Source organism: Phalaenopsis equestris, unplaced genomic scaffold (assembly GCF_001263595.1).
Source record: "Phalaenopsis equestris unplaced genomic scaffold, ASM126359v1 Scaffold000251, whole genome shotgun sequence".
In the NCBI taxonomy this organism is placed as follows: Eukaryota; Viridiplantae; Streptophyta; class Magnoliopsida; order Asparagales; family Orchidaceae; genus Phalaenopsis; species Phalaenopsis equestris.
The window spans coordinates 1,858,520-1,884,695 of NW_018164693.1; the positions used below are offsets into that span (position 1 = coordinate 1,858,520).

A 26,176-nucleotide genomic window follows, 5' to 3' on the forward strand; every position below is an offset into this window, starting at 1 on the left:
TAAGTATATTTAACTTATAATAATTAAAGAAGAGAATATGAGAGAGTTTTTTTAAATACCTGAAACGGTTTTTATTTATTATTTTTAAATGGATTGCATTAAACTTTTTTTTATATGAATTTCTTTTTAAGGCGGAAGCAAAAGGCCAAAATTTGGAAGACGAAGGATAATAGATTTAATGCAAATTACAGTTTTTTTTAAACAGCTGTCCCTCTTTTATTTAAGGGAATTTTTATTTTTTTCTTATTTTTTTATTTGAAATAAGGAAGTCGAAAGGGCATAAGATAAAAACTAAAATGAAACACAGATTTTTTTTAAATTTTTTTTATAATCAAACTGTTTTTAAAGTTATGACTCATCTTAAGCCTATAAATAGAGGTCATTGATGAGGGGAATAATCACAAGTGAGGAGAATTAGAAGACGAAAAAAAGAGAGAGAGTGGAGAGTGTAGTCTTTTGCTAGCGAGATTTTTCAGAAAAAGAAATCGTCATCGTCCTACGTAATAGGCAAGTAACAAGATTTTCTTTCACGTTGGGGCCAAGAGGAAAGTCGTCACCGTTATGCATAGCAGGCGAGCAACGAGATCTTTTTTCATGTTGCGATGAAGAGAAAAGTCATCCCCATCTTGCGTAGCAGAAGAACAACGGTATCTTCGTTCGTATTGCAGCAAAGAGAAAAGTAATCTCTGTCCTGCGTAAGAAACGAGCAAGGAGATCTTCTTTCGTGTTGCGGCAAAGAGGAATGTGGTCGTCCTGCGTAGCCGACGAGCAAGAAGATCTTTTTTCATGTTGCACCTAAGAGGAAATTCATCTCCGTCCTGAGGAACTTTTTTTGTGTTGTGATCAAGAGGAAAGTAGTCCTTGTCTTGCATAATAGAAAAGAAACTATTTATTTCATTTCGCGATGAAGACGAAAGTCGTCTTTTTTCTGCATAGCAGGGGCGCAACGGAATCATTTTTCGCCTTACAGTGTAGAGTAAAGTCATCATCGTCATATGTAGAAGATAAGCAACGATATATTCTTTCACATTATGGTGGAGAAGAAAAATATCCCCATCCTGCGTTTCAGGCGATAAACGGGAACTTCTTTCATGCTGATGTCGCACATTACATAGGAGAATTCCATGTCGCACTTGCACATTCTAGAGGTGATGAAGAAATATTGTATTTTTCCTGCCGCGCTTTGAGAAGAAAACATTAATGCTTGTGTGGTGGCGATATCTGGAAAATATCGTTCTCCTGAAGATCAACAGAAGCGCCAAAATTTTGAAGAGGCATCCACCACCAATTGAAGATGAGTCAATCTATTGTAGTCTTTGTACCAGTTATTGTTGATCTTTAAGGTCATTTAATTCATCTAATGTGACATTTGGAGATGATAATAATATTTTTTTTTTTAAATTTTCTTCCGAGATTGTTGTGGTTTCTTAATCGTGCAAAATTCTGTAATTAAAATTAGCACACAAACTTTATAAAATAGAGAATTGCATACCAACGAGTAAGTCTATGAGTGACAAGTCATCCGGGGCACTTAATAAAGCATAAAATTCTCTGCTAATCAAGGTTGGCTAAGCTTTCATCGAATCTCCGAGAACCTCTTAGACAAAACAATCCATAATTATTGACAAAGATCCTCTAGTCAAGTTAGTGGACTACGATCTCTTGCTAAATATAGTAGAGTCCATTGCAAACCTAAGATTATATAATCAATTCCTCCATTATCTCCACTAAGTCTAGGAGCAACACCTTCTCTTCCTTAAATCATCATGAAAAGCTAAATCATACGTGAAGCCATTATAAAGCTAAAAGATTAGCCTAAATCAAAAGTTCTCTCCCATAATAAAAAAGAGTAATTAATTACAAAGACTTACAAATTAGGAATATTAAGTTCCCAAATTAAGTTGAAATATAAAGATGGTGTTTTATCTCTACTTAATACACCTCTTGAAAAATTATCCAAATTTATACTCGTCAAATTCAAATGAGCTCTTCAAAGCCCACCATACTTTTGAATGGTTTGGTAAAAAACAGTTATAATAGCAACTAAATTGAGCAACATCTCCAAGCAAAGCAAAGCAAGACAAAAAAACTATAAAAATAAAAAAAAATAAAGATTGGAAGTGATGGAATTGAAAAAAATAAGCCGAACAGAGATAAAAAAAAAAACAAAGGAATGTTTAGAACAGTACAATTCCATTTCAATTTCACTCAATTACCTTGCTAATTTCAATGAAGCTCAAAGGTGAGGCTATCTCGCAAGAAAAACAAGAGATCCATGTCAAGTTTGTTCTAATTTGCAATGATATATTGTCAATTCTGTAAAGGATACACGAGTCTATCCATCTAAATGGATCATCTCCATTGATTTAACAGAAATGTAGAGATATACGCTCTGCTTCGCCTATTCAGTAAAGCTCTTCAATCCTTTTTGTATTGCATCGCCATTCCCATTATTAACCCCTACTATTATCAAACTTATTGCACAATTCGAATTGGATACATTTGAAATGTATCTCATTTTAATATAAAACAAATGAGCTAGAAAAAAAAGGATTCTCAAATATTTCTTCTCCTCGATTATTTCATGAAATTGAGACCATACTTCAAGAAATGAACGGGTTATAACAAAGTCGAGCCAAATTACCAATGAAAATAGGCTGTCAAAGCTAATCAACATTCTGATTTCGCAGATATCACCAACTGTTAGAAAGAGGACAATTTCGATAACACAATCAAGATTCAAACAGAATGAATAAAAAAAATGGTACAATATTTCTAATTTTTATTGCACTAAAGACTCCGAATCACCAAAATCATCTATGAAAAATCATCAATATAGTTTCCATTGTATTGTACTCAAAGCAGAAATCAGTTACCGATCATAAAAAAGTTCAAACAGATACGCCCCTCAAAATCTTTTATAGTAGTCGATTTAATTTTCGCTCCCTGCTGTCCGACGCCACGCTTTTGCGTCGGATTGAGAAGGTTTCATATAAAAGAAAAGAAAACAAAAACAATGGCACACCTTGCACTGAAGGCATGGTGTAAACTCCATATTGCATTCTCTCAGCGTTCTGTAAGCCGACCTATGGCTTCGTCCCACGGTTATATTTCTCTTACATAGATTTGTTCTTTGTAAAAACTAGCATTAAAAATTATAAATCAATACAACATATGATATTTAAAGTGGCATTTTTCATGGTGTATGTCTCAATTTGTGATTATAAGAAGCATGCATCTTTAAATTGTCAAAAATAGAAGAGCCCGCTACAACATAATACTACATAAATGACTCTTAATTCAAATCTCTCCCATGGGGATGTCACTCACATTGGAGGATGGGATGAAGACACGTGGAAAAGGGGTGAGTAATGCTTTAGTTATCATATGAGTAATGACACCCTGTAAGAGAATATTTATGAATCATTTATACTTATAATAGATAATTAATTAGTTGAAATAATTAATTATAATTATTGCATGCTAAAAAAATATGGCGGTAGAGAATGAGATTATTATCTTAACATTACACGAATATTCAACATACATGCATAAAAAAATAATTAAAAGATGAGACATAAATTTTATGATAATAAACCTATGAAAGAACAAAAAATGGATTGGGTTTGGCCCTGTCTTAATGATTCACAATATATTTAAAGCTGCATAAAATGATTGTATCTAGCCTAGCTAGAATAATCCATCATATATTTGAAGTTAAGAAAGACAGACAAACTTTCCTAAAAGATGAAGATAAGGTAACATAGTCTAGACTTAGTTAAAAATATCATATCATAATATAATAGTAATAATAATTGGGTTATAATAGCCGCAAAATAGTTGCTAGGCTACAAAAGCCAGAACATAATAGTTGAGCCACAAAAACAATCAGTAGTAGTTATTTATAATTTTTGAGAGTGACATTTTAATAAATTTATCCAAAATCTCATAAAACTCCATCAAATAGTTCATGTTGATTTCCTTAATCATGTCATTCTTTCAGCATTTAAGTGCACTAATGGCAATTGAATGATCTGACACTCACTATATTCTTCACATCGAGCCGCTTAATTCGATGATAAACATATCAAATTAATAGATTGTTTGGCTCTCATTTAATGTTTTAAAGCTTCCAATTATGTTACAAGTGTTAGATTTAAGCTCAATGGACTCATATTAAATTCCTTCTAATAACATTAGGTTCCTTATTTCACATTCAGTACTATAATTCAGAAATTACCACATCAAGCAATTTATCACATGAAGCCATTTACTAACCGGATTTATTTTTCACACGCCAACACGCTCACAATCACAAGACAACAAAACAAATCCAACGTCTACTTTTTCCCAGATGGTTTCATTTTCTTCTGCTTTAATAAAATAAAAAAGAGGAAAAAAGGTACACAGCAGAATAAATGCCAGCAGTAAATCCACACCTTTCGCCCAAAAAATGCAGATCTTGTCCGTTGGTTCAATTTATTCTGTTATTATGATTCCCGAAATGACAGATTTACCCATATGTAATATGCCATATAGTCAAATGCATCTATATAAATTACATAAAGTATAGGGTCTTTTTATCAACAACAAGGCCAGGACCCTTGGCCATAGAACTGACAGCGTCCCACGTGGATCCGACGTGTAGATATGACGTGGCCATTCCTCCCAGGTCCTACTCTGTTGTTGTTAAAGCCCACGCTCCTTTCTTGCTTCCAGTGCTAACGGTCGACTCACACAACCCTAGAAAGCTAAAGCAAATTCAATTTTTTTTATAGATCGCCGGAGAATTGGAGCTCGGTTGCAGGAAAAAATGGCGGAGGGCGGCGGGACAAAGCTAGTTGTGGAAGTATTGAATGCGCGGAACCTAATGCCCAAGGATGGGCAGGGAACGGCGAGCGCATACGTGATGGTGGACTTCGACGGACAACGCCGGCGAACAAAAACGAAGCACAGAGATCTTCACCCGATGTGGGAGGAGAAGCTTGAATTCGTCGTTCAAGACCCCGAATCTTTGGCTTCTCAGAACCTGGAACTCCACGTCTACCACGACAAGAAGAATGCCCGCAGGAATACTTTCCTCGGAAAGGTTAAGATCTCTGGTTCCAGCTTCGTGAAACAGGGAGATGACACGCTGACCTACTACCCGTTAGAAAAAAGGAGCGTTTTTTCGCAGGTTAAGGGTGAGATTGGTTTAAAGATCTACTACGTTGACGACGATCCTCCACAGCCAGTGGAGAAGGAGGAGACGGCGGAGAAACCGCCCGATGAGAAGGATGTAGAAGAATCTAAAGAAGAAGAGAAGCTTAAAACAGAACAGAAACCGCCTGAGGAGGACAAGGTGAAGCAGGAGGTGCAGGTGACAGTACTGCCATCTCCGACGACGCATTCGCATCATTCACGTTTCAATGACCTCGAAATCAAGCTTGCTGGCAGAGAGCGCGCCGCCGTTTCTTACGACCTAGTTGACCGTATCCCCTACCTGTTCGTCCGCATTTTAAAGGCAAACCACGCCAACAAGGAAGACGGCAAAGACGCTAAGGTCGATCGATTTGTTTTTGCTAAAATCGTGATCGGTAGTCATTCAGTCAAGACAAGAACAGTAACAGTGAGGTTAAACTCGTCGGAATGGGATCAAGTTTTCGCCTTTCATAAAGAGAGCCTCAATTCCGCATTTATAGAAATCTCCGTACACGAAGAGAGGAAAGACGGCGATGCTATCACTGAAGGCGCGAGTCTGGGCGCCGTTTCCTTCGACCTCTCAGAAATTCCGAAGCGCTCGCCGCCGGACAGTCCCCTCGCACCGCAATGGTACACTCTAGAAAGCTCCTCGCAGGAGTGTTCAGCAAACACAGACGTGATGCTTGCCATCTGGATCGGCACACAGGCCGACGAAGCGTTCCCCGAAGCATGGCAGTCCGATTCCGGCGGTTTCCTCATCCATACCCGCTCAAAAGCTTATCTATCTCCCAAACTATGGTACCTTCGTCTCACCGTCATCCAAACCCAAGATCTCCGTCTTCCCATCATCCCCGACTCAAAACCCCGCAACACTGAACTATTCGTCGTTGCCCAGCTCGGTAGTCAGGTTTTCAAAACAGCTACAGTCCCCCTCTGCTCCTCCTCCTCAACTGCCAGCCCTGGCTGGCACCAAGACCTCATCTTTATCGCCACCGAACCCTTCGATCCATTCCTCACCATCTCCGTCCATGACGCTATCGCCACTCAACCCGTCGGCAATGCAAAACTACACCTTTCCACCATCCACCGTCGCATCGACGAACGCGTAGAACCACCGTCCCTCTGGCTCAACCTCTCCGGCGACAAATCCCGCCCCTACGCCGGCCGCCTCCACGTTCGCGTCTGCCTTGAAGGCGGCTACCATGTCCTCGACGAAGCCGCTCATGCCTCCAGCGATGTACGAGCCACATCCAAGAAGCTCTCGAAGCCCCCGATCGGCCTTCTCGAAGTCGGCGTTCGGGGAGCCTCCAACCTCGTCCCTGTAAAGCTGGCCAAAGACGGCGCCTCCGGTTCAACCGATGCATACGTCGTCCTGAAGTACGGCCCAAAGTGGGCGCGAACTCGCACCATTCTCCATCAATTCAATCCTCGCTGGAACGAACAGTACACATGGGATGTCTTCGACCCCTGCACTACCCTCACCATCGCCGTCTTCGACAACTCTCGTGCTTCCGCCGCCGTTGCAAGTAAGCCGGCGAGAGATTCCCTTATCGGAAAACTCCGCGTTCGCCTCTCCACTCTCGATACCAACCGCGTTTACATCACCTCTTACCCGCTGACATTGCTGACTCAACATGGCGCGAAGAAAATGGGCGAGCTTGAGCTCGCCATTCGCTTCACCTGCAACTCCTGGTTCAGTTTGATCCAAACCTACACAACTCCGATGCTGCCACGTATGCACTACGTGCGTCCTCTTAGTACGGCGGAGCAGGACGTGCTCCGGCAAATTGCAGCGAAGGCGGTGGCGGGGCGGTTGGCGCGATCGGAGCCACCGCTGGGGCCGGAGGTGGTGCACCACATGCTTGACGCAGAGGCTTACAAGTGGAGCATTCGCCGGAGCAAGGCTAACGCCGGCGGCCTCTCGCACGCTGCGGCGGCGGCGCAGTGGCTCCAGGAACTTCGCACCTGGACCCACCCGACGACCACGGTTCTGGTTTATGCACTGGTTCTGGCGGCGGTGACCTGGCCGGGAATGATAATCTCTGCGGCGCTGCTGTTGGTCAGCGCGGCGGTGGCATGGAGGTACAGGAAACGAGCCGTCGGTTCGGGAGGAATGGACACGTGGCTGTCGTGCGTGGAACGGGTGGGGATTGATGAGCTGGACGAGGAGTTTGATGAGATACCGAGTGGGAGGACGGCGGAGGTGATACGGGAAAGGTACGATGGGCTGCGGCGGGTGGCGGGGAGAGTGCAGGGGTTGCTCGGTGACTTGGCGGGGCAAGGGGAGAGGTTGGAGGGGTTGCTGACGTGGAGGGACGGGGATGTTTGTTGCGGGGTGTGTGGCGGCGGCGGTGATGTTCTACGTTGTGCCGTTTAAGGTAGTGGTGTTGAGTTGGGTGTTTTATTATTTGCGGCATCCGAGGTTTCGGGGAGACATGCCGGCGGCGGGAGTTAATTTTTTCCGGCGTCTGCCGTCGATGGCGGATCGGATTCTTTGAGGGGAGGAGGGAAACTATTTTGATTTAATTTATTTTTTAATGTTTTGTTTTTCGGATAGTGTTTAATGTATTTTAGGTAATAATAATTAAGGAGCTTAATAATGTTCATTTGGAGAAGTAAGCATTATAGAGTTTGAACTATATTTTAATGATGGTTTATTTAATGCTTGGGTACGGATCACAGCTGATGACCGTTAGGTGCTATTCTTGTAGGAGGGTCGCGCGCTCTAAAGTTTTTTTTAAAAAAATTCATTTTCATTAATTTATTTCTAATACAGTGAGATTCAAGAATTTATAATCAAATATGCATTTAATTCTATATCTATAATTAGATAATATATGATTCAAGAGAAGAATAAACAAAAAAATAAATCAAATTTAATTTTGGTATAAATAAATGAGTTTATAGGCTTAATTTTTTAAATGAGTTTTCTAATTGTAAATTAAGTCGGTCAATATTAGTTTAGGAGAAATTGAGTTTGATTTGTGATGGCTCACAAAAAAGTACCTACATAAAGAAAGTTTGGGATGAAGCTATCTTTATTGCCACCCCCACTACATAGAATCATTACAACTTCTCACATCCCTGCTCAATGCAATCATTCATGGTGTTTATGGCTTTGGCTTTTTGGTATTTGTTGGGTTGCGTAAAATTACAAGGGGAGGAGAAATACTAATTAAATACATTAGTTATTTAAAAAGATTTAAATTTAAGAAAATTGTTAGCATTTATGATTTTATTTAAATACTAGACATAAGTATGTTTAATTAGTTTTTTTATTGTTAGCTCACAATTATTATGATCATAATTTATTCGAATTAGTACATTATCAAAATTAAAATACATTAATGATTAAATTTCAAAGTATATAATGAATTTATTATCAATTCTAAAACAACAATTTTGTTGAGTTTTAAGTGATTATATTATCCAATCATAAAATTATTTTATGTATCAATCCTTAATCAAAGTTTCCGATAAGAAGAACTTATCACGAGCTATAAATGATAATGTTCATGGTTATAAATATTAAAATCACGAAGCACCAAACTATTCAATCCAATTCATTAAACAATTAATTATATACAAAAATATAAAAGTTTTTTTTATTGATTAATTAAAGGATCATGAATAAACTCTAACTGAGCTAAATCACAAGTAACTTTGTCAAACATAATGCACGTTAGATTTAAATTTAACATTTAAGATTATGACAATTGCCGGCGTACAATTAATGATAGAATTTGTATGACAGCAAGTGAGCACAACAACTCGATTGATAATTTCTATGACAAAATGTATTAGGAGTTCACTAAAATATGAAAAGTAAAATTTGGTTCTATTCAAATGTTGTAAATATATTAAATTTAGAATGGGACTTGATGTAGATTACAATGAACTCGTTGAAATTTTACAGTCTAGAATTGCATGTCAGGAGCAATTTATATTGGGTCTCACAAGCTCATCAAGTTTAGTATATGGTATTATTGTCAATTGGATGTGAATGAAGTTAGGAGATCATGTAGACTATCAGGGGCGTAACCAGGGGGAGTGCAAATTGCTCCCAAGACCCGACGTGGGAGAGGCTGGAGCAACGAAGGGCAAAATAATATTTCAGGAGAGACAAAATTAAAATTTCAAGAGGGGGCAAAAGAATAAATTGCTCTCCCTTGAACCCTACATGGATCCAACCCTGCATACGGTCTATGCTGAGAGAGCAAAAATAAGATACTTTAGGCAATATAACAAGAGACCAACAGGATGATGATGAGCATAATGGAGGAATGTATTACAAAGAACAAATTTAATATATAAATTGGTGCTTTAATATTTCTATGTTCACTCATAATAGTGCGGTGTTAATATTGATTTATTATTGTTCTGAAATTTTTTTTTTTAATTAATGGACATATATGCGGTTGTATGTTCCAGTCATTTCATTATCATATTTGAAAAATGTATATTATGTGGTTCTACAATTATTGCTTTGTTTGTTTATGTATTGATCTCCAAGTGGTCTGAGGCTTGAAGACAATAACTTTGTTTTAGGGGGCCGACTTGGATGGGTAGCACGCATGGTCCTAACAGCTAATGATTTTGCAATCTAATTGGCCACAAATCATTCAGAAGTTACTGTAATACGTTGAGCTTTTTATGATGAGCTTGTATCAACTAACTCTTCATCAAAAACATTTGTGATCGAGATCCGAGATTGAACGGCTATTACATAAACTAATTTATCGATCACAAACCCTTGTTTGCAACAAGGCAATTTCCTAATCAACAATTTCCACGATTTAGAAATGCATCCGTGAGGTGAAAATTATCCTCAACATGTGATTATAAATGAATTTTTAGATTATCTAACACTAAATACTTAAAATGTTATGCTTCTGCTGAGTTGGTTCCTAAAATCGGCACCAAATCATGCTAATTGTGGCACATCTAACAATGCTAGAAATGCACAAGGAAACCCAAAGCAAGAATTTTATTAAACAAAAAATACAAACTTTATTATCTTACTAAAAAGCATCAGCCCATTAATATCAATTACATATGGGAGTTGCACATCAGCAACTTCACAAAAGCAGCATATCAACTATTTATTGAGGGCTGCAAAAGAAGCAAACTTACAGAAAGCGGCACTTATTTCAATGCGCAACATGTCAATAGACATAATATGTAATATAAAGCAATCCTACATTGGTATTTACAGTAATTCAGGGTGAGGATTTTAGGGGGAAGCATTTGCCTGCATGAATTTGGCGTTTAATATATGAAGAGAAGAGGCTAAAGCAGTAATAATTTGGCTGATGACATACCTACAGTCCATTTTATGCAAGACCAGACCTCTTTTTATAGATCTCATTGGCATGAGCAACAGGCACATAAACCATATCGGTTAATGTGCTGTTTGATTGTCCGTAGAATACATAAACAAATACCCCAATCAGCAACCATACAGACACTCGTAACCAGGTGTCGACACTGCAAATGGAAAATTAGCACATGTTAATATAAACTAAACTCTTTCTCTTCTAATTCATAATAAAGATTACCACGAATGAGGTATTTGATTATCACTCACCCAAGATTTACAAGCAAGTAAGAGTTTATAAGGATGCAACAGACTGGCAGAAAAGGAACAAATGGGCAAATGAAACCTGTGGGAGTTTTTTAATTCGACATTCAGGTTAGAAGATAATAATTTGGGGCACAATGAAGAAAATGGCTGGTAAATTCTTAAGCATTACCTCCTGTGTGCCCAAAGCTATGTCGGCCATCATCTTGCTCGATCCAGGAAATCACAAGTAGGCCGGCTAGAAAGAGTAAAGCCCCAAAAATACATGCTGAATAGACCAGATATCTAAAAATAGGTGGAACAAGTAAAAAATATAGATCAGAATTATATTTCAAAGAAGTTGTTTTACTGGAATATGATGAGATAAACTAAAGCCCAGTCTTTTGGAAAATGAAATTTCAAATCCTACTATGTTAACTTAACACAATGTAAAAAGCCATTAGAAATGAAGCATAGTTGGAAACAAGTCTGATGTTCTTTCAGGAAAAATGCAGACGATAACAGGTCTCAAATCACAACTTACTGAGGAAAGCTAGTTGTTGATACTGATGTAGCGAGAATAAAAACTCCTATGCACACTGATGCTATACTCCAAGAAGCATGCTTGCGCCTTTTAAGTTCATTAATTTTGTCTACACCATTCAAATGAACAATCATAAATATTTCAAAAAAAAAAAAAAAACAAAAGTTTCGGTTATGAAATGTCATCCAAAACAATCAGAACACTAATAGTGCAGTAGAATTGTATATTAATAGGGGTATTTAGTCTCTTTGTGAAGTTTTCGTAATACATTTTTAGACTGAAAGCCTTGTTCAGAATAAATACCCATTGATCAGAAACGAAGAATAAGTAAACTGAGCTGACTATGAAGAAGTAAGAAGGTATTACATAGATTACTGTCCTTCCTGATAAGAGGATAATATATAGAACTTTCATCACCAGAGCTTCGCTTCTCATTATTATCAACTCCAACAAAATCTTTCGAAAACTCCGGATCTTTCTCTTCACTATTATAATGAAAAGATAATGAGTCATATGATTCATGGAGGGATGATGGAAGAGGTATCTCATCAGGTGGAACATATCGAAGTATCAAGATTGAAATTGCGACCATGGTGAATGCTAGGAGTGTTCCAACACTAACCTGCATAAAAGAAAGCAATAATAATGATATTTCTATGGCAAAAAGTTTAATCAAATGAATCTATAATTCCTATTGAATTTGTACCATTCCAGACAACTGGGAAACATCCATGAAGAAAGCTAAGACAGCTGCGCTGACCCCAGTAACAACCGTACCCTTGACTGGAACTTGAGTGCGCTTGTTGACGTCAGAAAAGAAAGAAGGCAACAACCCATCTCTTGCCATTGCCATAAGTATTCTTGGCTGAAACGAGGACGGAAATAGAGTTCAAGTGAACAAGTTTCAATTGTTGATTGTAACAAACAAATAATCGACAATTTTGCAACAATAACAAAAACAAGCCTTTATCCCACTAAGTGGGGTTGGCTACAGGAATCCTTTTTCTCCATTGCATCCTATTGAGTGTCATATTTTCATTTAATTGTCATAAATTAAGATCATTTTTTATACAATATGCCCAAGTCTTTCAAGGTCCACCCTGCCTCTCTTAACCTAAGTTGAATCTAAAACATCTACTCTCCTAATCGGAACTCTCCTAATCTACTCTCCTAATCGGATCATCAGATGATCGAAGTTTAATGTGACCAAACCATCTAAGATGACTCTCTCTAATTTTATCTGTCACTAAAGCTGCACCAACTCTATCACGGATATATTCATTTAACATTTTGTCTTTAAGTTTCAAGCAACTCATCCACCTAAGCATTCTCATCTCGACAACACTTAAATTGGTTTTATGCTTCCCTTTTAAAAGCCAGCATTCTGCGCCATAGAGCATTGCAAGTTTCACCACAATCTTATAAAATTTTCCTTTGAGTAAAAGCGGCACTTTCTATCACACAATAGATCATTTTGCATAGAGGAAAAACTCTTTATTTTAAAATAGTTGATTGACCAAATTGCTGAGCAATAATATCTCTGTTTCCTTACATACTACTAAGCATATCATTAATCGTGTTAAAAAGGGAGAATAAACCAGCCACACATGGAGAAGAAAGGTTACTAAATTCAAATTTATAAACTTAATTGTGAATATGGATATTCAACTTAGCTCCAAATAGGCCAACTGACGCAAGCTAGAGAAGCATTTTTAGTATTTATAGCAATAACAACAAAAGCACCAATAAATCGAAAATGAGGGAGAATAAATAGCATTAAGTGAACAACATCCATAACTAAATTGTCATGCAGAAAGAAATGAAAGTTAGAATAATGAAGTTATATTTATTTAATACAGTTAATTGCATTTGGTCTGACATTTTTTGCTCAAACTCTAAAGATACATGTAGCCTGCTGAGTCATTCACCTATTTGACTGTAACTACCACTGAAATCATGTTGAAGTTGACTCATCACCTCAGAACTAGAAACTTCCCAAAGTTATATATGTCATAGAGAAAGATGACCTTTTATCAATTTGCAGATTAATTGCAATGACATCAACACAAGATACACAACCTTTAGAGAAGATGATTTCGTTATACCATTACATATACTTGCTGAAACTCCACTTACCAACTTTTTTTTTTCTTCGGCATGCTTGAAAGACAAAAATATGGTGAAATAAAAAAAGATAATAATTATTTAGCCTCATCACATTTCTCACTTGTTGCATTGTAAATGGCAAATCAGAGTCAGTTGTTCCATTATAATACCTGAGGAAGAATGGAACCCAATAAAGTTGAGCAAAGAGCAAGGACAGCGCCAGCAGAGACAACATACCTGTGATGAAAACCAACAAAATATGAAATAATCCATGAGGAAGAATAAAAATATTTCGGTAAGTTATAGAATTCCAATATAAGATAGATACATTGCCCAATGCATCCCGTGTTCAGCAAATGCGGACGAAATAGGTGTGTCTGGGTTAATTGCAAAATATGGCACCAGGCCAACCACAACTACGGACACCATCATATACAATAAACAGCATATAGATAGAGCCAAAGCGATTCCTAATGGTAAGTCGTGCTGTGGACTTTTGACCTGTATGAACAGAGAAAAAAACAGTAATGTGAATGAACCAAAACTTGACAAACCAAGTAAGCAAAAAATCATCAAATATTCTGAAGAATGACAATGATAAACCTTCTGAACTTTTATCAACTATTAAAAAGACTTGTGAATAGGCTGAATGATATTATGATTAGATGACATACCTCCTCTGCAGTGCTTGCAACTGAATCAAAACCTATGTAAGCAAAGAAAACTGTCGCTGATCCAGCAAGCATGCCATTTACACCATGTGGAAAGAAGCTGGAAATAAATTAAAGCATATAAAAAAAAGAATGGTGGAGTAATGAGCTCATGAGCATTTTAAAAGCTAAGGCCAAGAATAAGAGTACAGAAACCCTAAATTACCCGCTCGCAACAGTATATCCTACCCAGCCGGATTGGAAACCAATATATCCACCAGCAATGATGACAAATAACATAACACAGACATTTAATGATGTGACAAAAGCCTGTACCGTTGAACTCTGAAAAAATAATTTTCCAATGTTTGTTAATATATATATTAAACGGCACTCCCAAAAAAAATAAAGGGGCATTTACATACATACCACAGATTTTTAATCTATTTACAAATCTAAAATCTAAACTTTCATATTTACATTTACATTTATAATGCTCAAAGCTTTAACATCGCATCAAATTACCACCATTATTAACTTTTTAAAAGTGAAATACACCATTTCATGCATAGATTGATCACACCAAAATGTTATAATTGTAAATATCACACTTTGGGTGTTAGATATGCAAATAAATAAGAATTGTGTGGTATATATGTAATATTTTCCTAAAATAAAATTTGGTACCTCTTTTATTCCTAAGCAAAGAAGGCCAGTTATGATTAGAACAAGAAGAGCAGCACATGGATCAACAACAACATCAAGCCCTGGTATGTGAACCCGTGCTAGGAAAGCAGGCAAGCTATCTGGTCCTCCAAAAAACAAGGCCTAAAATATTGTAAATTTGAGTATGAGTGAATATTTCCAAAACTTAACAACTCCGAATACTGAGGTAATGACACAGTTGAGCAAAATTTAATAAACTGATGCAAAATCTGAAAACATTGATAATTTTGCAGTCCTAGAAAACCACAAAATACATAGCACAAAAACAATGGTGTTATGGAATATCATGGACATTTTATGCGATTTCTAGATCAAATCATCATTCAATAATGAGACAAAAATCTGCAAAATCAGCTGCTATCGAATTTATTACAACTTTATTGATGACCATTAAAAATGTATCAATGTTTGAGCGCTTTGCATAGCAGAGATAAATCCATTCGAGACGAGCAGATAATACTAACTCCTAAAGGCAGTGCTGTCTTTCCGACTTGAAGCTTTCAACAAAACAGCAACCAGTGAATATTTCCTACAGACAACCTACAAAATATCCCCTTATATTTCAAGCAGATTGCGAAGTATGTCTCCAAATTGAGTACAAAAAGATATATCTCACAGATCAGCCAACAGATAATCTGAACAGATGATACTAACTCCTAAAGGCAGTGCTGGCTTTCCGACTTGAAGCTTTCAACAAAACAGCAAACAGTGAATATTTCCTACAGAAAACCTACAAATTATCTCCATTCTATCTCCAGCAAATTGCAAAGTATGTCTCCAAATGATTACAAAAAGATATCTCTCACAAATCAGCCCTTTAAGCTGTTAAAATAGCATACAAAATCTGATGTGTGGTAAAGAAGAAAGCTCCAATTACTGATGCCGAACCAAAAGACCAGCTACTTTAAATCGTTCAACCCAAGTCCAACTACTTTAATTCATTCAAAGTATACAAAAAGTTATGATGCTTTAAAACCGAGAGAGAGAGAGAGAGAGAGAGAGAGAGAGAGAGAGAGAGAGAGAGAGAGAGAGAGAGAGAGAGAGAGAGAGAGAGAGAGAGAGAGAGAGAGAGAGAGAGAGAGAGAGAGAGAGAGAGAGAGAGAGAGAGAGAGAGAGAGAGAGAGAGAGAGAGAGAGAGAGAGAGAGAGAGAGCAGGATTAGAGCACAACTAATCAGCCAACTCTGAAGCAAAATAAACAGGTTATTCAAGAAAAAATATACCTACATTATGCTGAAATGAATACAATCATAATCACATTACCAAATTTGGAGATATCCCACGAGCAACAGCAGAACCACCAATTGTATATTCAAGGATTAAAGCCCAGCCAATCAGCCAAGCAACTCTGAAAAATTATCGCATAATCATCGTCAATCATATAAATCAGTATTATTTATTTGATACATATCCTTGATGAAAAAAAATAGTCTAATTTTAGAGAAGCAAGGATCAAGCCTTACTGAACAAAGCTGTAATGCCGAAATTAAAGAATGACATCTTGACAACAAAAAATATATAAAGATGGTCAAAATTCAACTCAATGAAAAAAAGGGGCCCCATTACCCTTCCCCAACGCATATGTAGGAATAATGATAGGCGCTGCCTGCAGAAGGGCAGCGACTTGCAAGCTCTGCATAACAAAATGCTGAAAGTGCGGCAGCTATTCCAGCGATCAGAAAGGAAATTGTCAAAGATGGACCAGAGTGTTCTCTAGCAACTGTACCAACGAGAACATAGACTCCAGCACCTATTGTGGAGCCAACACCTTACAACAGAGAAAAAAATAAAAATTAAAAAAATAGATTAAACTAATGACAAATGAGAAACAGGAGATTTTCAACATGGTCTCCAATAGAAATTGTGAAAAAACAAAGCAATATTGCAGTGAGCAAGTACAATGAAAAGTAGCCTTAGTTTGAAACCAAAAAACAATTTGAAAAGAAAATTGGAGTGTTCAAAGAACTAAAAAATGAGCATCACATCAATAAGTAAGGTACAAGTGCAGCTAAGGATATAACCTAGCAAGTTGAATTTGAGTCGACCATGATCCTAACTCGATTCAATATAATAAGTTATGGTTCCAACTGGAGCTTGAGCTTGACTCAATTAGCTCACTCTAAGCTTGGGTTGACTTGATAACTTGAGCACAATCAACAATTCAACTCAGTTAACCATTCCTGGTATGGCTTTGATAGATTAAAGTATAGACTTCTTATATTAAATGTAAGGCAGGATTTTAATTCTTTTTAACAAAATAACAATACAAGCTAGCTCAACAAGGAGTCATGTTGAGTCAAATAGAGCTCATCTATCATATGAGTTCCACCTATGTGCATGAGCCAAGCTTGAACCAGCTCAACTAAATTAAAAAACTAAGTGTAATTGAAGTTTTAATTGACATATGCAGATGGGTAGAATTATCGTGATTAAAAATTATTTAAATTCCAACAAAAATGACTAAAGCAATGCCACAAAAAAAATAGTATAATTTTGTACGCCAAAAACAAATATAACAACGTTTATTTATTTTGTCGTGTCATATAAAACTGTTAGGAACAAAACCTGACTTGTATGTGTACTTGTAAAACCTAGAATGAATAAAATGAACCACTAAATAAATGTAAATGAAATCAAGTGCCCAAAAAGATAACACAAGATTATGCAAATCGGCTTGAGAAAGCCTGCATTCAAAGAGAGGAGAGATGACCATATCCACTGAAAATAAAGTCATAATTGATGTACAAAAAAGACACTACCAACACTCACTAAAACTCAAATGCACCACTCTCAAGACAGAAGAGAAGCCCAAATCTCTAAACACAAATAAAAGAAAACAACTCGAGAGAGACAATAAAGAAAAATAAGTAAATTAAGACCAGATATTACCAAGTGCAAAGGTTCCTCGGAAGGGTGCCATTACATCACTAATTCTTTCTAAAAATCCAACTCAAGATTTTTGGCAAAACGGTACCCATTGATTCATAGAGATTACACCTTGAACTCTAATAAGAAAGTTTTTTTTTAATTTCTCTTTTCCCCATTCCTTCTCTTTCTTCTTTAAGCCTTTAGCATAAGTATTCTAATCAGATTCCTGATTGGATTTCTTTCGCATTCCATCTTCAAAATTGAATCTCGGCTTGCATGCTAATGTATGTAAATATCCCATCTAATCTCTCCCAAGAATAGAGCAGTCTCAAAGAAGGTTATTTTTAAAATTAAAAAAAGTGAGAATATTATGGCACTAGTTTAGAAAATTAGGATAGCAAACCTTAACCAAAGTCAGATTAGGTTTTGAAGTTAGAATTATCTTAACAAATTCCTATTTAAATTATTCTAAGTTTTTATCTCTTGACACAATAATGTTACAATAAATTGAATCTCATATAAAACTCCACTCCAGCCATAAGCTCCTAAAGCCCCAAAGAGATGAACACAATGCAATCTTGATAAATCGAGATTTCCTTGAACAAAATACTGATGAAAGAATCAAAGCATGTTTGCTGCCCATCATAAAAGATCCACTGAAATTGAAAGTAATTAATATAACACATATCACATAATTTTTGTTCCTTCAAAGTGATTATCTCCTAGCTCTAAACACTGCAATGGTAGAGACTGATACTGGGACAACTATGTTTCATAAGATTGATGTATATAATCATCTCCAACAATCTCTACTTCAAAATGTGCATTATTATGTTACAGAACAACTTCTATAGCTAAAATTGTCAAGCTTGTCCAAATCACAATGCTCCACCAAAATTGAAGAAACCAAATTAAAACAACTCAGGTTGCACCTTCTTAACAATAGAATTAACCAACACTTTTTGCCTCAATAAAAACAAAAGCACCTTTGCAAATCTGAAGGACCTTAACATCTCCAGAAAATATATAGCATGCATCATTGAGAGCACTAAAATATATTAAAATTTTCCTCAAATGAGGTACATATCTGTTCAGGCCAATGTCATAGCCATATTATGTTTACTTAATGTTAAAGTACCAAAATCAATCATCAAGCATGCCATATTGCATCCCATATTAATATAAATACTAAAATATGGATCATAAGTGGAAAAAAACCTACCGGGTAGAACATAATATGAATTAGCTCAACTTAGACTCAACTGACCTTTCTCATAACTCCATTAGTCACTAACATAGCATCATCGATATCTAATTAAAAACAATTTGCAATAAGACTAGCATCTACAGACTTATCCTCATTATGGCAGTTTGCTCCTTCCTCTTCAGAGCATGACAATTTATCGTAAAGTGCTATATCTTCTGGCAGTGGAACCCCATCATATCCTTTTATTTGTCATGAGACTTACCTTTGACATTATTAGAATTGGATACATTCTCTAAAGAACTTCCTCTAACCAATAATCATTTAGCTTGTTATCTCCAACAATTGCAAACTTAATAATCATAGCTTCCAAAATAAATAAATTCTTAATATTTTTTTAGTTGATTGTATATCTTCCATATGACATCGTGCCGAGGTAAAGATTGCAATAGAAACAAAGCCTCCTCAATTCCTCGTCGTCAACGATTACATCAATCATCTTCTAATTTGAATACTAAATGGAACTCATTTAAATGCTATTTAAAAGGTGTGCCTTCTTAAGTGTGAAGTAAATGAAATCTTTGCATCTAATAAAATTTGTTGGAGAGGCTTTTGATCAAGTGCAAAGCTATAAGTCTTCTATAGTTGTTTCCTAAATCCAATACCACACCATTAAAATTATTGTACAGCCAGAAGCAGCTACTTGAATCAACCGTGCACAAATAGCTTTCAGCCCCATTTCGCCACAGCGCAAATTCCACAAGGGATGAGTACGGGAGTTCATAAAGAAGAAGACGAAGCCGAACCACCAAATGCTTGGGCAAAGGTCAGTCAAGGTATTGAGGGTTGAATATCGAGAGCCAATTATGGAAGGCCAAATACTAAAGGTCGGGTACAAAGGTTCTCAAAAGCTAAAAACCTTAGACGTCTATCATTTATCAGTTGACTTCAAAAAGGAGAACTTCGACAATATCTCAACATTTATGATAATTTGACAAAAGAGAAGACTATGTCCTCGTAGGCATTAAAAAAGCCTATAATTTTCATTTAGAGAAGCCAACCTTTATATAAAGGGTATTAAATATAAAAAAACGATTCCGACTCTTTGGGCCATAAAAAATCTCTAATTATTGAAGTCCTACTCATTAACTCAACTATTAAGCCTCTTCGCCCTTATTCTCTCCCTCATTCTCCCTCCTTGTTTACGCTCTATTTCTTGGGTGTGACTTAAAAACAAAAAAGGATTTAGCAATTATATTCGCATATTCAATATTTTTTTCAATTAATTCTAAATTTTGTAGCTAGTAATTATTTTTTCCTTGACTATAATTTTCTACATAAGAAACAAATGTCTCGATGATATAACTTTCATATGAGAAAAAACACACCAAGGCACCTCACTTTGAAAATTTTTTATAAGCATCTTCATAAATAATACAGATAAGTATGGATTCAATATTGATCCTTGATTCAATTCTTATATAGAAGAAAACTCATTGTTCAATTTATAGTTGCTTCTACTACTAAACACAACTTTGTTGCATATATCTTTAATAACTTCAGCATACTTTTAAATCGCATATATTTTTCTCTAATGCACATCAATTCAGCTCTCTTGCTACTTGATCATAACGAAGATCCATCCCAAAGAAGAGAAACTATATGAAAATCCCTTCTGTGCTCCCCATATTTTTCCGTTAATTGTTCTGGCATAAATATAGCTTCCATAATCAAACTTGCAATCAAGATTAACTAGTCCCAAAGTACCAAGTTATTTCCTTAAATCTATACTAAATTACTCTCGTGCATGATTTTATTGTATGATTCATAAATTGGATTCATTTATCATTATCACAATTTTGAGCATTTTCTTTGATTTGCATCATAAATTTGATTTGCAGCTATCATTATCATAACTCCCTATACTTAAATACATAAGCCAAAATGTGTTTTCCACATAATTTAGCATCCACTCAGTTCATTATGTTTTGCTCCCAATCTTATATTTTATTGTATGACTCGTAAATTGGATTCATCTATCATTATCATAATTTTGAGCATTTTCGTTGATTTGCATCCATCATTATCATAACTCCCTATATTTAAATACCTAAGAAAAAATGTTTTTTTGTCAAATAATTTAGCATCCACTCAGTTCATAATGTTTTGCTCCCAATCCTACATTTTATGCAATGTGAAACTTCTACAAATTCATAAATGAAATTGCTACTCATGTCTTGAAGGGATTTGCAGCATAGCCAATCAGAACTTTCCTAACTAAATGATAGGTACTTATAGTAAGAATTATATTTGAGTTCGCTGCAGCACACACTTAAATGGATAGGAATTACTATATTAATGATCGAAAAAGTGCTGAGTTATCCGAAAGAAGTGGGTTCCAACAGGTAACCATCACAGTGATGTTAATAGAAAATGATAAAAGCAAAAGTAACAATTGAAAATATGTAATTGAAAGGTATGGTGAGAAAGGTTGATCTTTTATTTTATTTGTATAAAATGTTAACCACCAGCTCTGTGAAGCCAAAACTTGATGGCAGTTTCAATCAATGTTTTAGTCTTTAGAAAAAAATTTGATTAGAAAACAACAAGCTTATCCGCTGAGCTTGTTGTTAAAAGTCTCTAGGTAAACAACAAGCTCAGCGTAAATTTGATCTATTCATTTACTTTCCATTGAAATCTAACAGTAAATTCATGAGGTGAAAGAGAAAGAAAATAAAATGAATAATTCATGGATTATAGATGTCATCACCTGAAGTATCTCCAAATAACACTCCATGACGATCAAAAAACCAAAAGAAATCATTCAGCCCGCATTTAAAAACCCACCAAAATTAGCACTTCTATAGAATCTCTCTCATCTGAAATCTCTCCCCTCTTTGACTTACGATTGGTGACACCATTTAAACTATGTACCCGTACACCTAGTTCCTCACATGAATATTTCAAGCATATTCCAAAATGTTTACCTCCTCACTATTAACAAAAGGATGGAACTTCTATACAATTTATACACAAAATTGGTACTAGGGTTTTTGTAGGAATTTTTAGCATGAATCATCAAAACTTACCTGCCTTGATACTAAGTGTTTACAGTCAAGCTTATATTTGATTTTGCTATTCAAAAGCTAGGATTGATCCTAAAAATCATATTGATGACCGAAAAGCACTTGATTTATTTCATAAATGAGGCTTTCAACATGTAACTAACACGATGATGCTAGTAGAACATCAACATCATCATCACCATTAACCCCATCATTAATTGCTAATGGACCACAATAAAATCAAAAGTAACGTTTAACATGCATAAAATGGAGGACATGTGCCAACCACTGTACTCATTTGTCAGAAAGGGATAACAACAAGAATAATATCTTAAGAAAATTAATTACTAGTTGCGTTGGCACTTTGTTCTCATTTTTGGTGCAGTTGGCTCCAAGATATTTTGAGATAGTTGAATTTTTCTAAATTCAATATCATTCACAATATGCTACTCGATGATTTTAATATTTTGAGTAGGATAGAGTTGAAATTGTCTTCAGATTCAAGATTTGATAAACAGGCTCTAGTGAATTAGAATTCTTTGATCTTCTAATGTATTTTTGCAGTGATTTGTCCACAGAACGGTGATTTTTAGATACTTGAGCAAAAATATTGCTACTCTCTCAAACAAACATACACTTAATTTCGCACACTCACTGCTCATATGGAGCTCAGGTACTTAAAAAAAATATTGCCGCTCTCTTGACATAAATCATCAACTTAATACTATGTTACTTTAATGGCAATTTCAATCAATGTTTCGGAAATAGATTTGATTGCCAAAGACCAAGTCAGCACAAATAATGGTTCAAACTTTCTGCTGCATTGAAAGCTGATTTTGAGCCCCTCCCCAGATGCAACCAAATGAAAACAATTCTATAATACGGAAACTAACAGTGAAGCAACTGATTTAATAAGAACAACATGATTCAAGCGTATTTGACAAGGATTCCCACCGAACTACTCAATGACAAGCTCTTGCTCAACTAAAAACGAGAAAGAGAAAATTCTTTCAGTAAACTTTCACGGCTATTAATGATAAACCCTCAATTTCAGAGAAATTAAAAAGAAAAGTATGTTGACCTAATCAGATCCAAATGCGACTCGGCATTTCTTTTCATTCACTATAGAACAGATCTACTCATTTTTACTTACCCTTTACATCTAAATGTGAAAATAAAAGTTGGACAAGTAGGGAGAAAAAATTATGAACCATATTATCACCTTACAACCTGCAGTGTCACAGAAAACCACTCATATCCACCAAAATACCAAAAGAAACTCCGTCAGAAACCAATTAAAGCCCCATATAATTACGACATAAACAGATGAGAAATGTGGCGCACTAGAACAGCTCGACCATGAAAAAATCGAACCGAAAACAGAGTTTCGCCGAAAGCTTTACCAGAATGATGAACAAAGAAAGAATCCAATACCTATTGCAACAAGTTGAAGAACAGAAAGTTCCCTGGCAAGCTGGCTCCCTCCCCCCTCGGTTTTCGCCCGATCGGAATCCACCTGCTTCCTCCTAATCAAACTCTGAATCCGCCATCGGCGCTCCTTTCCGCTTCCCAACTCATTAAATCCCATCAAAAACAGAGAATGACGGAGAGGGTAATCTACAGCAAGGGGGAAAAGGGATACACCTCGGTTCCTAGTTCCGTGAAGCAAAGGAAAAGAACGACAATCAAACCCTACCCGCTGAGTGAAGAAGGGGATAAGGAGACTTTTATAGGCAAAAGAATGAGAGCACACAACCTGAGCGGAAAGGCTGATAGAGAGACGAAAAATGGAGAAAGGAAGAACAGGTCGGGATGCAATTTAATACTGTCTTGTAATAGTTTTCTTTTTGGATCTCTCTCTCAATTTCTCTTCAATTTTTCAACCAATCCATATTTCAATGCATCAAATTCAACCAATAATTATATATATATATATATATATATATATATCATTTATTAAGATGCTAAAATTATTAAATAAATTAAGTGTTCATAACTCTTCCTTTTTGTTATTTTATGAAAAAATTGAAACTTATGAGTCAAATGATTTATTGTCTATTTTTATACCATTTTTCTTAATAAAATTTCACATTTTATCATCCACTTGGATGGGTCCTATGAAACAATGAAAATGTGTCCATATATTTATGATATAGTGGTTGAGGGTGCAGTCACTCGCCGTGAGATTACGGGTTCAAATCATTTATATTGCCCTACGGATTTACATTTCCCCAAAAAAATGAAAATGTGTATTAGGAACATCTTTCATAACATTTTTTAATTGAAAAATAAAATTTGGATTAAATATAATCAATGATAAAACTTTTAGTTATAAAATTTATTTTAATATGCATCTTTTATGTAACTAATCAATTAAATTTTTATGATATATTTAATATGCCAATAAAAAAGATTCGTTCGATAAGGCATGAATTTTGATTCATTTTAGATTGGATAGTTTTTTTTTAATTAAATTCAGGTTCATATGACTTTTGATTGTAACAAATTTGTAGTTAAATTGAGATCAATACAATGATATAAAAGGTGATCATATCTAAGTCTGGATGAATCGAATCGAAGCACTTGATGAGTTGTTGAAAACTTTAAAATATTAATTAAGTTGTTGGATAATCTTCAAATCTAACACATTCATATTCAAATCAAGCATCTTGATATGTCTTTTAACATGTTTAATTTTCTTCTCATTTAGCACCTATTTTTGAATGAAATTACACTTTAAAAAATGTTATTTTCATTTTTTTCTTTCAGGTATAACAAGTAGGAAACATAAATCGAATTGGAGCGAAAATGAAGTGAAATGAAGGCAATTAGAGCAAAGAGGCTGCCAGCAAACTGGCACCTGGGCGCCACTTTTGGGCCCCTAAGCACCAGTGTTCTCCCAGAAAACAAAGAAGATAACGCCTAGGCGCAGCAAACAGGTGCTTAGGCCCCAGAACTGCTCGAGGTGGTTTCAAGACTAACCGAGGAGTTATTTGAAGAATATGGACGGTTGGAAAGGCACTTTTTGGCATTTCTGAGTCTATGGATCTATCCAAGATGCCAAGAAGTCATAGATAGGAGTATGGATTGTAAATTTTTACCTTTTCTTTAGAGATTAGAGAGGGAATTTGAGTGTATTTTTGTAAGGAATTTGTATCAGCATTGCAAAGAACAGTAGAAGGTTTGTTAGAGGGATTTGCATCTTAGGGAAAAGTAAAGTATTGTGTTTTTTATTTACTTGTCTCTGTTATAAACAAATATTTGGTGGGTTTGCTTTGATGTAATGAAGATTTTTGTTGTATTAAACATGCTCTGTGAGTAGAATTCATTTGCCCTTCTCTTGTGATGAATAATTTGAATGTGTAGGATGTTAGAATGCTTATAGGATTGATCTTTAAATCTTAAGGTGGCGTTTTTTACATCATGCTTAATTTATCTATCAATCTGATCAGTTGGTATGTTAAATTTTATTGTGAATCTATAATAACTCGAGAGAGTTAAGACTTTAACAACTAGGAAAAACCACATTGCACTAATGAGTGAGGAAAAATTAGTTCATTGGGCAGTGCAAATAGATATGAAAATAGGCTTTGATGGGTGTTAATTGGGGTCTTTGGGGTGACATGATAGAATCATAACCAATTTGATCTAATTTTTAAAAAATTAAAACTAGGTTAGCCAAATTGAGGGTATAAATTGGAGAATATATGGTGACAAGCTAGAGTCATAACCAATGTAATATGAGGTTTAAGGATTTATTACTATGTTAATCAAACTTCTTTATGCACTCGACATAGGGTAAAGAAGATGAATGTTCCTATTTGTTACTAGCTACAATAGCAATTCACAATATTTGATCCTACATTTTACTTATACAATCACAAGAGAAATATAACTTTTATATCTTGATATTCACTGATCCAATTGATCTAGATAGGTTTAACTTAGTCATAGAATCTTAACTTATGAGTAGTTGTTAGGAAAATCAACCTTAATTGGCATTCTAAATTGAGATCTTAGCGTAGTAAACTAGAACTTCTCTTATTGGACTCGTTATCTCGTTCTTTGTGGGATCGACAATCCTAACTCAATAGGGCCCTATATTATTGAAACGATACGCATGCTTGTGTGAGAAACCCCAGTAAGTTATAATACATAATTTTAAAACCTCAACATATTTGCTAGGGAGTAGATCACGTTATTGGTGCCTCTACCAGGACTTATATAAAAAGTGCTATTCCCTGGGGTGGAACACATCTCCACTAGAAAAATCA

At 35.7% G+C, this 26,176-nt stretch overlaps 2 protein-coding genes across 3 annotated transcripts; one reads left to right on the plus strand and one right to left on the minus strand.

The window, feature by feature from the left end:
* The first annotated feature begins 4,733 nt into the window (after nt 1–4,733).
* Nucleotides 4,734–7,755, plus strand: LOC110024227 (protein QUIRKY). The gene is given in 2 exon segments (XM_020724066.1): nt 4,734–7,500; nt 7,502–7,755. Coding segments are annotated over 2 exon segments (2,865 nt in total). The 5' UTR covers nt 4,734–4,813; the 3' UTR covers nt 7,680–7,755.
* A 2,395-nt stretch (nt 7,756–10,150) lies between these two features.
* LOC110024222 (cationic amino acid transporter 2, vacuolar) lies at nt 10,151–23,745 on the minus strand. 2 transcript variants are annotated; one of them, XM_020724060.1, is made up of 15 exons: nt 23,337–23,745; nt 16,332–16,533; nt 16,029–16,113; nt 14,729–14,869; nt 14,268–14,386; nt 14,066–14,162; nt 13,720–13,892; nt 13,562–13,628; nt 11,992–12,150; nt 11,652–11,907; nt 11,286–11,394; nt 10,935–11,047; nt 10,769–10,844; nt 10,503–10,668; nt 10,151–10,432 (listed from the first exon to the last, which is right to left on the minus strand). In XM_020724060.1, exons 1-14 carry the CDS (start codon nt 23,488–23,490, stop codon nt 10,515–10,517), a joined length of 1,905 nt encoding a protein of 634 aa, XP_020579719.1. In that variant the 5' UTR covers nt 23,491–23,745; the 3' UTR covers nt 10,151–10,432; nt 10,503–10,514. The 2 variants fall into 2 exon arrangements, with proteins under 2 accessions (XP_020579719.1, XP_020579718.1); XM_020724059.1 differs by having other exon boundaries at nt 10,151–10,668.
* Nucleotides 23,746–26,176: the final 2,431 nt, after the last annotated feature.